This window comes from Mustela erminea, chromosome 20 (genome assembly GCF_009829155.1).
Source record: "Mustela erminea isolate mMusErm1 chromosome 20, mMusErm1.Pri, whole genome shotgun sequence".
NCBI lineage: Eukaryota > Metazoa > Chordata > Mammalia > Carnivora > Mustelidae > Mustela > Mustela erminea.
In genome coordinates, this window is record NC_045633.1 from 32,412,401 (window position 1) to 32,426,966 (window position 14,566).

Below are 14,566 nucleotides of genomic sequence, written 5' to 3' on the forward strand. Positions count from 1 at the left end.
ACAACCACTCAGACCGGAAGTAGTTTTGCCCCTATAAAATATGGCGGAAAGCTTTCTCGTCTCCTAGGCAACACCACCTCCTGCGTAGGCACGTAGGGATGACTCTGCGCACGCGCAGTAGGACGCGCCGCCGGAAGTGATGGCACGGGGGGGGGGTGGTTTATAGTGCGCCGGCGCAGTATGCCCTTCCGGCAGCTGTGTTGTGGAAATGGTGGAGAAGAAAACTTCGGGTATGTGAGCCCCAGCGGTTGACCCCCTACCTCTTCCTGTCCCAGACCGACCCTGGCCTAGGGTGTTCTGACTCAGTTATTAGTCTCAAATCCCTTCCCCGGCCGTCGGGTCCTGGCGTTCCGCTAGAGCCCCTCCGACCATCCATTCGTGTTTTATTGATGCCGGCTCCATGCCTGCGCTGGGGATGCAGAGAGGAAAAAGGTCTCTGTCATCCAGAAGCTGGCTCTCCGGGAGGGGGACAGACACGCGAGCCTACCGTTGCGTTTCAGACCGAGACGTGCGACGGCAGAGGGGTGTATAGCTCGGGGGCGCGGGCAGCAGTGGCACGTAACCTCGCTTCTGGGACGGAGGGGACTAGGAAGGCTTGGAGGGAGAAAAAACGCTTGGTTTGAATCTGGAAAGTCGAGTCACGGTTTCGCTCAGTGCAGGGGCCCCGAGGCTCATTCCCAGCAGCGTGAACCGCACGTGCAAACGCAGGAATGCGAGAAAAAGCAAGTCGCTTAGGAAGCCAGTTCACAGTTCGGGGCTTGCGGAGGAATAGTGAGAGTTTGGAGGGTTGGGGAAAGGAGCATTTGAAAGGCATTCTGTACGGCGCCGGGGAGCTTCAGTTCTCTCCGGAGGGCTGTGGAGAACCGTCAATGGCTCTTTTAAAGCAGAGGCGTGACCCGGATTTATCTTTTAGAGAGGCAGTTCTGGCTTCAGTGCCGCACTGTACGGAGGAACTTTCTAGAATGGTGGGAATGGTCGTAATCAGCACTGTTTAGCTTGGCAGTCTTTAGCCACATGTGGCTTTTGAGCACGTGAAATGCGCCTGGTGCCACCGAGAAAATGAATTTTAAATTTTATTTAATCTTACTTGATCTACGTTTGAATTTGGGGCGCTGGGTGGCTTGGTTGGGCGACTGCCTCTGCCTTTGGTAGGCCCTGGGATCTAGCCCACATCGGGCTCCCTGCTCAGCGGGGAGCCTGTTTTTCCCTCTGCCACTCCCCCTTCTGTAGTCTCCTGCTCTCTGTCAAATAAATAAAATCTTTTTAAAAAAATCTACATTGAATATGTTTTTGTTTTGTTTTGACAGAGAAAGAGAGCACAGGTAGGCAGAGAGGCAGGCGGGGGGCGGGGGGGGGGGGGAGCAGGCTCCCCGCTGAGCAGAGAGCGGGATGCTGGGCTCGATCCCAAGACCCTGAGATCATGACCTGAGCAGAAGGCAGAGGCTTAACCCACTGAGCCACTCAGGCACCCCTCTACATTGAATTTGAATAGCCACGTGTGAGTAGTGTCTACCTTATTATATAGAATAGGTGTAGAGGCTGGAAGGCCAGTTAGGGAGTGATGGAGTTTAGTCCCTATAAAAAGAGATATGGGTGGGGCACTCTCTGCCAGATGACTTTAATCAATACAATCATGTCAGTCCTTTCCTTTTTTTGTTTTTGTTTTTACAGATTTTATTTATTTATTTGACAGAGAGATAGAGTACAAGTAGGCAGAGGGCAGGGAGAAGGAGAAGCAGGCTCCCCATGGAGCAGGGAGCCTGATGCAGGATTCCATTCCAAGACCCTGGGATCATGACCTGAGCCGAAGGCAGCCACTTAAGCAACTGAGCCACCCAGGCGCCCCCATGTCAGTCCTTTCTTAAAACTCCTTGCTGAATCTCTGTTATTCTCACTGTAAATCCCTAGATCCAAATTCCTTTAGATGTGTAAAAGTAAGACTTTTAATGGTCTGCCTGACTTTATATCCACACAGTCTCCCGGACACCGCAACAGACTTGATGTAGCCACCCTACTGAGCTTCCTTCAATTTACTGAAGGCACTTTGGTCTCCCATTCAAGCTTTCTCTCATGCTGATAGGAAAGCCTGATGCACCCATCCCTCTCCCCGAACCAAGCTAACTTCTGTCCCTCAGTCAGATCTCAACCTAGACATTCCCTCCTCTGAAAAATCTTCTGACTACCTCAAGGCCGAGTTAGGTGTTTCTGGCATGTGCTCCATAGTTCTTTGTACTTCTTGTGTGATCATATACTGTGCTCTACTCTTCTTGCTTATTTCATTGTTTGTATGCCCCTCCCTTCAACCCCGACTGTAAGCTCATGTATTCCTATGGCCTAGCGCACCCCCGGGGACTTGGAGGGAAGCCAGTATGCAGGGATCCAGAGCTGGGCAGTTCTGGGTCTGAATTCTGACCTAGCCACATACTAGCTATGTGAGCTTTGGACACACTTCTTAACCTTTGTACTTCAGTAAGCGGTATGATGGTAACGATAACTCTCTCGTAAGGCTGATAAAGGGTTAAAGCTCTTGCACAAAGAGCCTAGTGAGCCTGGCTCACAGTGCATGCCCGGTAAGCATTAGCCACTGGGCCATCGCTATTATTATGGTTACAGGCACTCCATAAATACTTGTTGAATGAATAAAGAGATATTTTGTTTGGAATTATCAGGCCCTGATAGAGAGATTTAAAATAACTCCTGGGTTTCTTGTTTAGGATATCTGTGTAGATGATTCCATTTACGTAAAGAGTATACAGGAGGAGAAGCAGACTTTGGGAAGATTTTGAATTTAGAGCTACAGCGACAGTGGGGCCATCTCTGGGTAGCCTCAAACCTCTCATGTGGCCTGAGATCTGACTGAGGGACAGAAGTTAGCTTGGTTCGGGGAGAGGGATGGGTGCGTCAGGCTTTCCTATCAGCATGAGAGAAAGCTTGAATGGGAGACCAAAGTCTCCCCACTAAGGAGAGGGCTGGCCCCATCCCTTTCTCAATCTTTGCACTCTTCCTGGGATTTCAAACCCAAACGTGGGGCTCTCTCACCCAAAAGCAAATGACTCCAAAAGTGGTTCTCTCAATTGTGAACTTTCTCCTGAGCCCCAAGGCTGTTGACTGTTCAGTCAGCTGGAAGAATCACCTGCTGACCTCACCATTTTATTTGTTTGTTTGTTTATTCTTAACATACAATGTATTATTTGCCCCAGGGGTATAGGTCTGTGAATCATCAGACTTAAACACATTTCACAGCACTCACCATAGCACATACCCTCCCCAGTGTCCATCACCCAGCCTCCCTATCCCTACCCCCTCAACCCCCAGCAACCCTCAGTTTGTTTCCTGAGATTTGGAGTCTCTTATGGTTTGTTTCTCCCAATCCCATCTTGCTTCATTTTTTTCCCTCCCTATCCTCCATGAACCCCGACTCTGCCTCTCAGATTCCTCATATCAGAGAGATCATATGATAATTGTCTTTCTCTGATTGACTTATTTCACTTAGCATAATACCTTCTAGTTCCATCCACATCATTGCAAATGGCCAGATTTCGTTTCTTTTGATCTGCTGCATAGTATTCCTGTGTGTGTGTGTGTGTGTGTGTGTGTGTGTGTACACATACCACATCTTCTTTATGCATTCATCTGTTGATGGACATCTAGGTTCTTTCCATAGTTTGGCTATTGTGGACATTGCTGCTATAAACATTCGGGGGCACATACCCATTTGCATGACTGCATTTGTATCTTTAAGGTAAATACCCAGTAGTGCAATTGCTGTGTCATAGGGTAGCTCTTATTTTCAACTTTTGAGGAACCTCCATGCTGTTTTCCAGAGTGGCTGCACTAGCTTGCATTCCCACCAACAGTGTAGGAGGGTTCCTCTTTCTCCGCATCCTCGCCAACATCTGTCGTTTCCTGACTGGTTCATTTTAGTCATTCTGACTGGTGTAAGGTGGTATCTCACTGTGGTTTTGATTTGTATTTCCCTGTGGTGAGTGATGTTGAGCACTTTTTCATGTGTCTGTTGGCCATTTGGATGTTTTTTTGCTGAAATGTCTGTTCGGGTCTTCTGCACATTTCTTGATTGGATTATTTATTCTAAGGAACTTATCAACTCTACACTACACTTTATCAAAATCTTTTGGACACTAGCCCTTTATCTAATACATCATGTGCAAATATCTTCTCCCATTCTGTCACTTGTCTTTTGGTTTTGTTGACTGTTTCCTTTGCTGTGCAGAAGCTTTTGATCTTGATGAAATCCCAATAATTCATTTGTGCCCTTGCTTCCCTTGTCTTTGGTGATGTTTCTAGGAAGAAGTTGCTGCGGCTGAGGTCGAAGAGGTTGCTGCCTGTGTTCTCCTCAAGGATTTTGATGGATTCCTGTCTCACATTGAGGTCTTTCATCCATTTTGAGTCTATTTTTGTGTGTGGTCTAAGGAAATGGTCCACTTCCATTCTTTTGCATGTGGCTGTCCGATTTTCCCAACACCATTTGTTGGAAGAGACTGTCTTTTTTCCATGGACATTCTTTTCCTGCTTTGTCAAAGATTAGTTGACCATAGAGTTGAAGGTCCATTTCTGGGCCCTCTGTTCTGTTCCACTGATCTATGTGTCTGTTTTTGTGCCAGTACCATACTGTCTTGATGATTACAGCTTTGTAATAGAGCTTTAAGTCTGGAATTGTGATGCCGCCAACTTTGCTTTTCTTTTTTCAACATTCCTCTGGCTGTTCGGGGTCTTTTCTGGTTCCATATAAATTTTAGGATTATTTGTTCCATTTCTTTGAAAAAAATTGATGGTATTTTGATGGAGATTGCATTAAATGTGTAGATTGCTTTAGGTAGCACAGACATTTTGACAATATTTTTTCTTCCAATCCATGAGCATGGGATGTTTTTCTATTTCTTTGTGTCTTCCTCAGTTTCTTTCATGAGTACTTTATAGTTTTCTAAGTACAGATTCTTTGCCTCTTTGGTTAGGTTTATTTCTGGGTATCTTACTCTTCCATGAGGTTTATTTCTGGGTATATTACTGGTATTTTGGGTGCGATTGTAAATGGAACCGACTCGGTAATTTCTCTTTCTCTGTCTTGCTGTTGGTGTATAGAAATGCAACTGATTTCTGGTCATTGATTTTATTTCCTGCCACTTTAATGAATTTCTGTGTGAGTTTGGGCAGTTTTGGAATGGAGTCTTTTGGGTTTTCCACATAAAGAATCATATCACCTGCAAAGAGAGAGTTTGAATTCTTCTTTGCTCATTCCAGTGCCTTTTATTTCTTTTTGTTGTCTAATTGCTGAGGCTAGGACTTCAAGTACTAAGTTGAATAGCAGTGGTGATAATGGACAGCCCTGCTGTGTTCCTGACCTTAGCAGAAAAGCTCTCAGTTTTTCCCCATTGAGAATGATACTCGCTGTGGGTTTTCATAGATGGCTTTGATGATATTGAGGTACATACCCTCTGTCCCTACACTGTGAAGAGTTTTGATCAAGAAAGATGCTGTACTTTGTCAAATGCTTTTGCAAAATCTATTGAGAGTATCATATGGTTCTAGTTCTTTGTTTTATTAATGTTTTGTATCACATTGATTTGTAGATGTTAAACCAGCCTTGCAGCCCAGGAATAAATCCCACTTGGTTGTGGTGAATAATCCTTTTACTGTACTGTTGGATCCTATTGGCGAATATTTTGGTGAGAGTTTTTGCATCCGTGTTCATGAAGGATATTGGCCTGTAGTTTTCCCTTTTGATGGGGTATTTGGTTTGGGGATCAAGGTAATGCTGGCCTCATAAAATGAGTTTGGAAGTTTTCCTTCCGTTTCTGTTTTTTGGAATAATTTCAGGAGAATAGGTATTAATTCTTTAAATGTTTGGTAGAATTCCCTTGGAAAGCCATCTAGACCTGGGCTCTTGTTGGAGGTTTTTAATAACTGCTTCAGTCTTCTTACTCGTTATGGTTCTCTTCAGGTTTTCTATTTCTTCCTGGTTCAGTTTTGGTAGTTTAACCCACTGAGCCACCCAGGCGCCCCACAGTTTTGGTAGTTTATTTGTCTCTAGGAATGCATCCATTTCTTTTAGATTCAGATTTGCTGGTGTATAGTTGCTCATAATATGTTCTTATAATTGTATTTTTTTGGTGTTGGTTGTGATCTCTCCTCTTTCATTCATGATTTTATTAATTTGAGTCCTTTCTTTTTTCTTTTTGATAAGTCTGGCCAGGGGTTTATCATTCTTATTAACGCTTTCAAAGAAACAGTTCCCAGTTTCATTGATTTGTTCTTCTGTCCTTTTTGTTTCAATTTCATTGATTTCTGCTCTGATCTTTATTATTTCTCTTCTCCTGCTGGGTTTAGGGTTTCTTTGCTGTTCTTTCTCCAGCTCCTTTAGGTGTAGGGTTAGGTTGTGTACTTGAGACCTTCCTTGTTTCTTGAGAAAGGCTTGTGTTGCTATATACTTTCCTCTCAGGACTTCCTTTCTGTGTCCCAAAGACTTTTGAACAGTTGTGTTTTCATTTTCATTTGTTTCCATGAGTTTTTAAAATTTTCTTTAATTTCCTGGTTGAGCCATTCATTCTTTAGTAAGATGCTCTTTAGTCTCCATGCATTTGAGTTCTTTCCAAGTTTCATCTTGTGGTTGAGTTCTAGTTTCAGAGCATTGTGGTTTGAAAATATGCAGGGAATGATCCCAGTCTTTTGGTATCGATTGAGACCTGATTTGTGGCCCAGAATGTTCCATGTGCACTAGAGAAGAATGTGTATTCTGTTGTTTTGGAATAGAATGTTCTAAATATATCTGTGATGTCCATCTGATCCAGTGTGTCATTTAAAGCCTTTATTTCCGGGATGCCTGGGTGGCTCAGTGGGTTGAGCCGCTGCCTTTGGCTCAGGTCATGATTCCAGGGTCCTGGGATCGAGTCCCGCATCGGGCTCTCTGCTCAGCAGGGGGCCTGCTTCCCTTCCTCTCTCTCTGCCTGCCTCTCTGCCTATTTGTGATTTCTCTCTGTCAAATAAATAAATAAAATCTTTAAAAAAAAAAAAAGCCTTTATTTCCTTGTTGATCTTTTGCTTAGATGATCTGTCCATTTCAGTGAGAGGAGTGTTCAAGTCCCCTACTATTATTGTATTATTGTCAATGTGTTTCTTTGATTTTGTTATTAATTGGCTGCTCCAATGTTAGGGCTGTAGATATTTAAAATTGTTCAAGGGTCTGTCCAACAAGAAGATCTAAGTATGGTATAGTGTCCTTCCTCATCTCTTATTATAGTCTCTGGCTTAAAATCTAATTTATCTGATAGAAGGATTGCCACCTCAGCTTTCTTTTGATGTACCTTAGTGTAGTAAATTGTTTTCCACACCCTCACTTTAAATCTGGAGGTGTTTTGGGGTTTAAAATGAGTTTCTTGAAGACTGCATATCGATGGGTCTTGTTTTTTTAATCCATTCTGATACCGTGTGGTTTTTGATTGGGGCATTTAGCCCATTTACATTCACGCTAAGTATCGAAAGATACGAATTTACTGCCTTTGTATTGCCTGTAAGGTGTCTGTTACTGTATATTGTCTCTATTCCTTTCTGGTCTGTTATTTTCAGGCTCTGTCTCTGCTTAGAGGACCCTTTTCAGTATTTCCTGTAGGGCTGGTTTGATGTTTGCAAATTCTTTTAGTTTTTGTTTGTCCTGGAAGTTTTTCTCTCTCCTGTTTTCAGTGAGAGCCTAGCTGGATATACTGTTCTTGGCTGCATATTTTTCTCATTTAGTGCTCTGAATATATCATGCCAGTCCTTTCTGGCCTACCAGGTAGGTCTCTGTGAATAGGTTTGCTGCCAATCTAATATTTCTACCTTTGTATGTTACAGACCTCTTGTCCCAAGCTGCTTTCAGGATTTTCTCTTTGTCACTGAGACTTGAAAGTTTTACTCTTAGATCACAAGGTGTGAACCTATTTTTATTGATTTTGATGGGGGTTCTCTGTGCCTCCAGGATTTTGATGCTTGTTCCCTTTGCCAAATTAGGGAAATTCTCTGGTATAATTTGCTCCAGTATACCTTCTGCCGTCCTCTCTCCTTCTTCTTCTGGGATTCCAATTATTCTAACATTGTTTCATCTTATGGTATCATTTATCTCTCAAATTCTCCCCTTGTGGTCCAGTAGCTGTCTCTCTTTTCCTTAGCTTCTTTATTCTCCATCATTTGGTCTTCTGTATCACTAATTCTCTCTTCTGCCTCATTTATCCTAGCAGTAAAAGCCTCCATTTTTTATTGCACCTCCTTAATAGCGTTTTTTATTTCAACTTGGTTAGATTTTAGTTCTTTTATTTCTCCAGAAAGGGATTCTCTGCTATCTTCCATGCTTTTTTGGAGTCCAGTTAGCACCTGTTTTTTGGTATTCCGGTACATGAGCATGACATTCTGAACTGTAGTTCTGACATATTACTAAGTTCTGTATTGATTAGGTTCCTAGCCATTGGTACTGCCTCTTGTTCTTTTATTTTTGAGGCGAGTTTTTCCACCTTGTCATTTTATCCAGATAAGAATAGATGAATGAGTGAACAAAATACTACCAAAGGTAGCAACGACCCCAGAAAAATATACACTAACCAAATCAGAAGAGACCTGATACTGGCGGGAGAAGAAAGGATGGGGGAAAAAAAAAGAAAAAAAGCATATAAGACTGGTGAACAGAACAGAGCCACACACTTGATTTTGGGTGTATTTTGGTCTGTCAAAAGAAACTGTCTCCCAAAATTTTAAAGAAAAACATATATATACACAAAAGTAAGGGTAAACATGATGAAGGGATCGAATTTGACTATAAAGATGAAAATTTTTAGGGGCACCTGAGTGGCTCAGTGGGTTAAAGCCTCTGCGTTTGGCTCAGGTCATGGTCCCAGGGTCCTGGGATTGAGCCCCGCATCGGGCTCTCTGCTTAGCAGGGAGCCTGCTTCCCTCTCTCTCTGCCTGCCTCTCTGCTTACTTGTGATCTCTGTCTGTCAAATAAAATCTTTAAAAAATAATAATAAAGATGAAAATTTTAAAAAAATTTTTAAAAAGGTATCGATAATACAAGAAGTTGGTTGAAAAAAAGAGGAGAAAATAATGTGATTAGGCTGGAGACTAGAACAAAGCCATGCGCTTGATTTAGGGTATATTTTGATCTATTAGAAGAAACTGGGGGTGCCTGGGTGGCTCGGTGGGTTAAGCCTCTGCCTTTGGCTCAGATCATGATCTCAGGGTCCTGGGATGGAGCCCCGTGTCGGGCTCTCTGCTCGGCGGGGAGCCTGTTCTCCCTCTCTCTCTTCCTGCCTCTCTGCCTACTTGTGATCTCTGTCTGTCAAATAAATAAATAAATCTTAAAAAAAAATAAAAAAAGAAGCTGTATCCCATAATTTTAAAAGATGAAAAACCTATATGTATACAAAAAGTAAGGTCAAATACAAAGAAGGGATAGACTATGACTATAACAATAGAAATTTAAAAAGATTTTTTAAAAAGGTATTGGTAAGATAGAATAGTTAAAAGTGTTAAAATAGGAAAGAGGAAAAATTGTTTAAAAAAGAACAAAATATTTTAAAAATTTAGATTTGGGGGCACCCGGGTGGTTCAGTGGGTTGGGTCTTTGCCTTTGGCTCAGGTTGTGGTCTTGGGGTCCTGGGATCAGGCCCTGCGTCAAGCTCTCTGCTCAGCGGGGAAGACTGCTTCCCCCACTCTGCCTGCTGCTCTGCCTACTTGTGATCTCTGTCAAATAAATAAATAAAATCTTAAAAAAAAAAAAAACTTTAAAAAAATTTAGCTTTGGAAGACTAAAAAATCACGGGGCAAAGCCATGAATTATATGGGCTGTATTCCCATAGCTCTGAAGTTTTTCAGTTCTCATCAGTAGGTGAGCTTGGACTTGGATGGATGTTCTTGTTGATCTTCTGGGGGAGGGGCCTGTTGTATTGATTCTCAAATATTTTTGCTGGAGGCAGAATTACACCGCCCTTGCGGGGGACCAGGCTAAGTGGCCTGGTTTGGAGAGCGAATCTGCTCGGGTTCACTTTTGGGAGCTTTTGTTCCCTGAACACTTTCCGTAGAGCTCTGGAGGACGGGAATGAAGATGGCGGCCTCCCGTCTCTGGCCCGTAGGTGCTGAGAGCTCGGGGACCCCCTCCTCAGCGCGCCCTCAGAGAACAGCAGCAGTCCCTCCTGTCTCCCTGGTCTCTGGCCGTACTCCAAGCTCACCCGGCCTGTGACCAAACGTTTCTGCCTCTGGCGCACAGCCCTGTTTGGAGTCTGCAAACCCAGCAGATTCCTGCCGTTTGCTCCTCCCGAAGGAGGAACGGGGTGGCATCCTGGATCTGGCATTTGCAGGGTCCTTGCTCGAAGAGCAGTGGTCCGACTGTGCCTCGGATCCTGGTCTCAAGTAACCCTGAGCTGAGAGCCGCCCCCCACCCCAGCTTGGTCCCTGCATCCAGCTCCCCTGCTCCGATTACCTGGGGACTCTGCTGCACTCAGACACCCCCGATCCTTCTGTGACCCCCACGGGACCTGAGCCCACACTGTCCCCGCGAGGGCTCCACCCCCGCTTAGCCTCTGGAACGATGTCCCTCCGTGGAGCAGACTTCTAAAAAGTTCGGATTTTGTGCTCTGCTGCTCCACCCACTTGTCGGGAGCTGGCCCCTCCCCCGCGGTCCGTCTTCTAGATGTGGCTTCAGATTCACTTCTCTGCGTGTCCTACTTTCTGGAAAGTGGTCGCTTTTCTGTTCCTAGAATTGCTGCCTTTCTCCTTGATCTCCTGTTGGGTTTGCAGGTGTTCGGGATGGTTTGGTAACTGTCTAGCCGAACGCCTCGGACCTGTGATAATTAGGTCTCGCTCCCACTCCAACGCCATCTTGCTTGTCCCCCTGGAAGCTTCCTTCTGACTTCACCATTTTAAACCTCCCTCTCGTTATCATTCCAGCTGTTCACTGGGCTCTGTTAACTCTATACAAAATATCTCTCTTCATTAAACGTATATTCATTGAGGGCCTGTAGCCATAAGGAAGAGCTGAAGTCATGTCAAGAAAGCAGATGAGGGGGGCGCCTGGGTGGCTCAGTGGGTTAAGCCGCTGCCTTCGGCTCAGGTCATGATCTCAGGGTCCTGGGATCGAGTCCCGCATCGGGCTCTCTGCTCAGCAGGGAGCCTGCTTCCTCCTCTCTCTCTCTGCCTGCCTCTCTGCCTACTTGTGATCTCTCTCTGTCAAATAAATAAATAAAAAATTTAAAAAAAAAAAAAAAAAAAAAAAAAAAAAAAAAAAAGAAAGCAGATGAGGGGTACTTTCCACCCAAGGGGGTCACAGGGGGCCATACAAGGAGGATTGTAGAAATACACACTGGATTTGGCCCTAGGAGGTCACTGGGGTCTTGAACGTGCGTGGTTGCCTCTGAATGGGAGTCAGTTCACGGGGGGTTGAGGATTGGGTGGGACGTGCAGAAATGGAACATCCCGTGGACCGTTGTGTCAAAGATAAGTCACTGTGATGCCGAGTTGACCTGGGAGAGTTTGGCAGGTTTTTCTAGTGAAGGGAAAGTTCTGTGGGGTACGAGGGGTTAAAGACGCAGGAGGGAGGGAAGGACTGGAGTCAGAGGTGGAAGGTCAGGTTTAACAGTGGGCCCCGGGGTGCGCATACACTTCTGTTTGAGGGTGGGCTGAAAGACGAGTGTCTGTCCATGTGGCCGGCCGTGTCCTTTGTGGCAGGAAATGGGGCTGCTGAGCCTGAAGGCGGGGTGCATTAAGGTCCCAGTGGAGGTGGGAAGCCCAGAGGGCGTGGTTGTGTGCTTTCTGTCAGCAGTGAGCGGTCTCCAGGAGGCGTTTCACTGGTTGGGTCTGGGGGTTGGGAGGAAATGCTGGGGCCACCCCAACTTCTCTCTTCCTGTGTCCCCATGATTCTGGCTCTGCCCCATCCAGTTCGCTCCCAGGACCCTGGACAGCGGCGGGTCCTAGACCGGGCTGCCCGGCAGCGCCGCATCAACAGGCAGCTCGAGGCCTTGGAGAATGACAACTTCCAGGATGACCCCCACGCAGGACTCCCCCAGCTTGGCAAGAGGCTGCCTCAGTTCGATGATGATGCAGATACCGGTAAGGCGGGTGGGGGAGGAGGGAGGAGTCAGCCTGGCTCAGGACCGTAGAAAGACCTGGGCTGTGGGGCGGGCAGATGACGGGAGGGAGCTCCTCTGGCTGCGCTGGGACTGGCTCCGGCCACAGCTTCCTCTAGCAGGTGGAGAAGACAGAATGTACGGGAACTGAACTCCCAGAGCCCCTCCAGCTCTGACAGTAACTACAGTTGACCTTGAGCGTCACCGGTTTGAACTGAGCAGTTCTGCTCCCTCATGGGTTTTTTACAGTCCGGTCCTGTAAATGTTCTTTCTCTACCTTGCGATTTTTCTACATATTTTGTTTTCTCTACCTTCGTTGCAAGAATATGGTATATAACACATAGAACATATAAAATTTGTGTTAACTGCCCGTTTCCATTATCAGTAAGGCTTCTGGTCTACAGTAGGCTATTTGGGGAGTCGGGGGGTTGAAAGGTCCCCACAGATTTCTCACTACGTGGAGGAGGTGCCCCTGAGCCCCTCGTCAGTCAAGGGGTAACTGCCCTTCCTCTGTAGGAAAGAAAAAGAAGAAAACCCGAGGGGATCATTTTAAACTTCGCTTCCGAAAGAACTTTCAGGCCTTGCTGGAGGAGCAGGTGAGGGGGCGCTGGCCCAGGGGCTGGGAGGACCCCACAGGGAAGGAACGAGCCCGCCGAGGTCCTGGTCCTGGTGGTGTTTTCCGCGTGGGTGGGCGAGGAGCTGTGGAGCCTTCCCCTTGTCTCAGCAGAACCTGAGTGTGGCCGAGGGCCCCAACTACCTGACGGCCTGTGCGGGACCCCCGTCCCGGCCCCAGCGCCCCTTCTGTGCGGTCTGCGGCTTCCCCTCCCCCTACACGTGTGTCAGCTGCGGCGCCCGCTACTGTACCGTGCGCTGTCTGGGCACCCACCAGGAGACCAGGTGAGCTCGGCACGCCCCGCCCCGGGTCCACGGCTTCTCCCTCGGACCCCCTCCTCTCCTCACCCTGGGCTTCCTCTGCGTGCAGGTGCCTGAAGTGGACCGTGTGAGCCTGGGCGTCCCCGGAGGAGAAGGCCTTCGCGCATCACCCCAGCCTCAGAGAGGGCTCGGCCAGAGGGGGAGCTGCTCTTCTGGACCTCGCGAGCAGCCGCTCACTCGCCCAGCAGAGCCGTGTCCTTCCCGCCGGAGCAGAGCCGTCTTCCCACGGACTGTGTGCAGGGACGCGGGCTGGGCCGTCAGCGTGCTGCTGTGCGTAATAAAAGGTTTCTTGCGGCGAGGAGCCTCCTGTTCAGTCACAGGGTGTTCTGGGGGTGAGGGTCACAGGTCTGTTGTCCTACTCACAGCTCTGTGGCTTTGCCTTCTATCTGTCAATCACCGCTCTCACATCTGCCTCTCTAACCCTGGAAGATTCCCTCCCGTTCTCCTGCCACGCCCTGCCTCCGCGTCTCTTGGCTGCTGCTTGGTGTTGTTTTGGGGGGATTTCTGGAGGCCCTTGCTTTTGCTTTTTGTTCCTCTCGTTTTTCTGAGGATCATTTGAGTGTCGCCAGGGCCGGGTGACAGGGAAGTAGAGTGAGCGCTGGGGACAGGATGCAGAATGATACTGCGGAAGGAGCCAGCCCTGCTTCATCCTCTGGTCCTTAACCCAGTGGAGAGATCGGCCCTTGTCCTTGGTGCGGCCGGTCTGAGGAGCATTTGTCTTGAGGAGGCGGATGTTAACCGGGAGCTGCAGTGTGTGAAGTTACCAGTATCCGAGAAAACGCGGAAATTCCTGGGAAGCGTGAGAAGCATGGGGGAATTCATGATACAGAGGCCTCTGTTCTTGGTGGTCCTGGATGCTGTAATTTTTTTTTTTTAAAGATGTTATTTATTTATTAGAGAGAGAGAGCAAGCGCACAAGCAGGGGCAGAGGGAGAAGCAGACTCCTCACTGAGCGTGGAGCCTGATGTGGGGCTCGATCCCAAGACCTGGGTGACCATGATCTAGCAGAAGTCAGACGCTTAACCCACTGAGCCATCCGGGGGCCCCCAGATGCCGTAATTCTTAATGCGGTATTAAAGCTTCTTATACCCATGCCGCCTCTAAGTGGATTGCAAGCTGTGAGCTCAGAAGCTCCTTGGAGTTGCTGTCTTAAGGCCCTGTACCCCGATAGGACACAGCATAGCAGATACGTAGGATGTAAATATATTTGGTGAACAGATGACCTCAATGAGATAGTAAAGAGAGCCAGCAAATTCTGGGTTAGGCTCCTTCGTAGGCTCTTCTCTCCCCTTTTGGGACGTGACAACAGCTGGCCCAAATGCTCGCGGTGTCTTCCTTGCCTTTTCTCTGGAGACATGAGTTTGGGTCCGTGGTGTTGGGGACAGCCCCAAGTCTGATGGTGAGGACATGGTTTGGGGACAGTTCTGGCTGGTGGTTTTAAAAGACGACTGGACATTTTCTGACTATCCTTTCATCAAGAGGTAGAGTCTTTGCTCCCTTCCCCAGGGATCAGGGCAGAATTATGACTTTCA

At 47.0% G+C, this 14,566-nt stretch overlaps 1 protein-coding gene across 2 annotated transcripts; it reads left to right on the forward strand.

The window, feature by feature from the left end:
• The first annotated feature begins 118 nt into the window (after positions 1–118).
• Positions 119–13,328, forward strand: ZNHIT1 (zinc finger HIT-type containing 1). 2 transcript variants are annotated; one of them, XM_032327763.1, is made up of 5 exons: positions 119–230; positions 11,914–12,084; positions 12,618–12,697; positions 12,826–12,998; positions 13,084–13,328. In XM_032327763.1, the coding sequence occupies exons 1-5, from the start codon at positions 209–211 to the stop codon at positions 13,103–13,105; spliced, it is 468 nt and encodes a 155-aa protein (XP_032183654.1). In that variant the 5' UTR covers positions 119–208; the 3' UTR covers positions 13,106–13,328. The 2 variants fall into 2 exon arrangements, with proteins under 2 accessions (XP_032183654.1, XP_032183655.1); XM_032327764.1 differs by having other exon boundaries at positions 12,829–12,998.
• Positions 13,329–14,566: the final 1,238 nt, after the last annotated feature.

What these genes read in the sequence shown, in the direction of transcription:
- ZNHIT1 (XM_032327763.1), top strand. Translation starts at nt 209, where the DNA reads ATGGTGGAGAAGAAAACTTCGG. An exon ending in CGATGATGATGCAGATACCG is followed by an intron (nt 12,085 to 12,617) that starts GTAAGGCGGGTG and finishes CTTCCTCTGTAG; the next exon opens with GAAAGAAAAAGAAGAAAACC. An exon ending in AGGCCTTGCTGGAGGAGCAG is followed by an intron (nt 12,698 to 12,825) that starts GTGAGGGGGCGC and finishes CCCTTGTCTCAG; the next exon opens with CAGAACCTGAGTGTGGCCGA.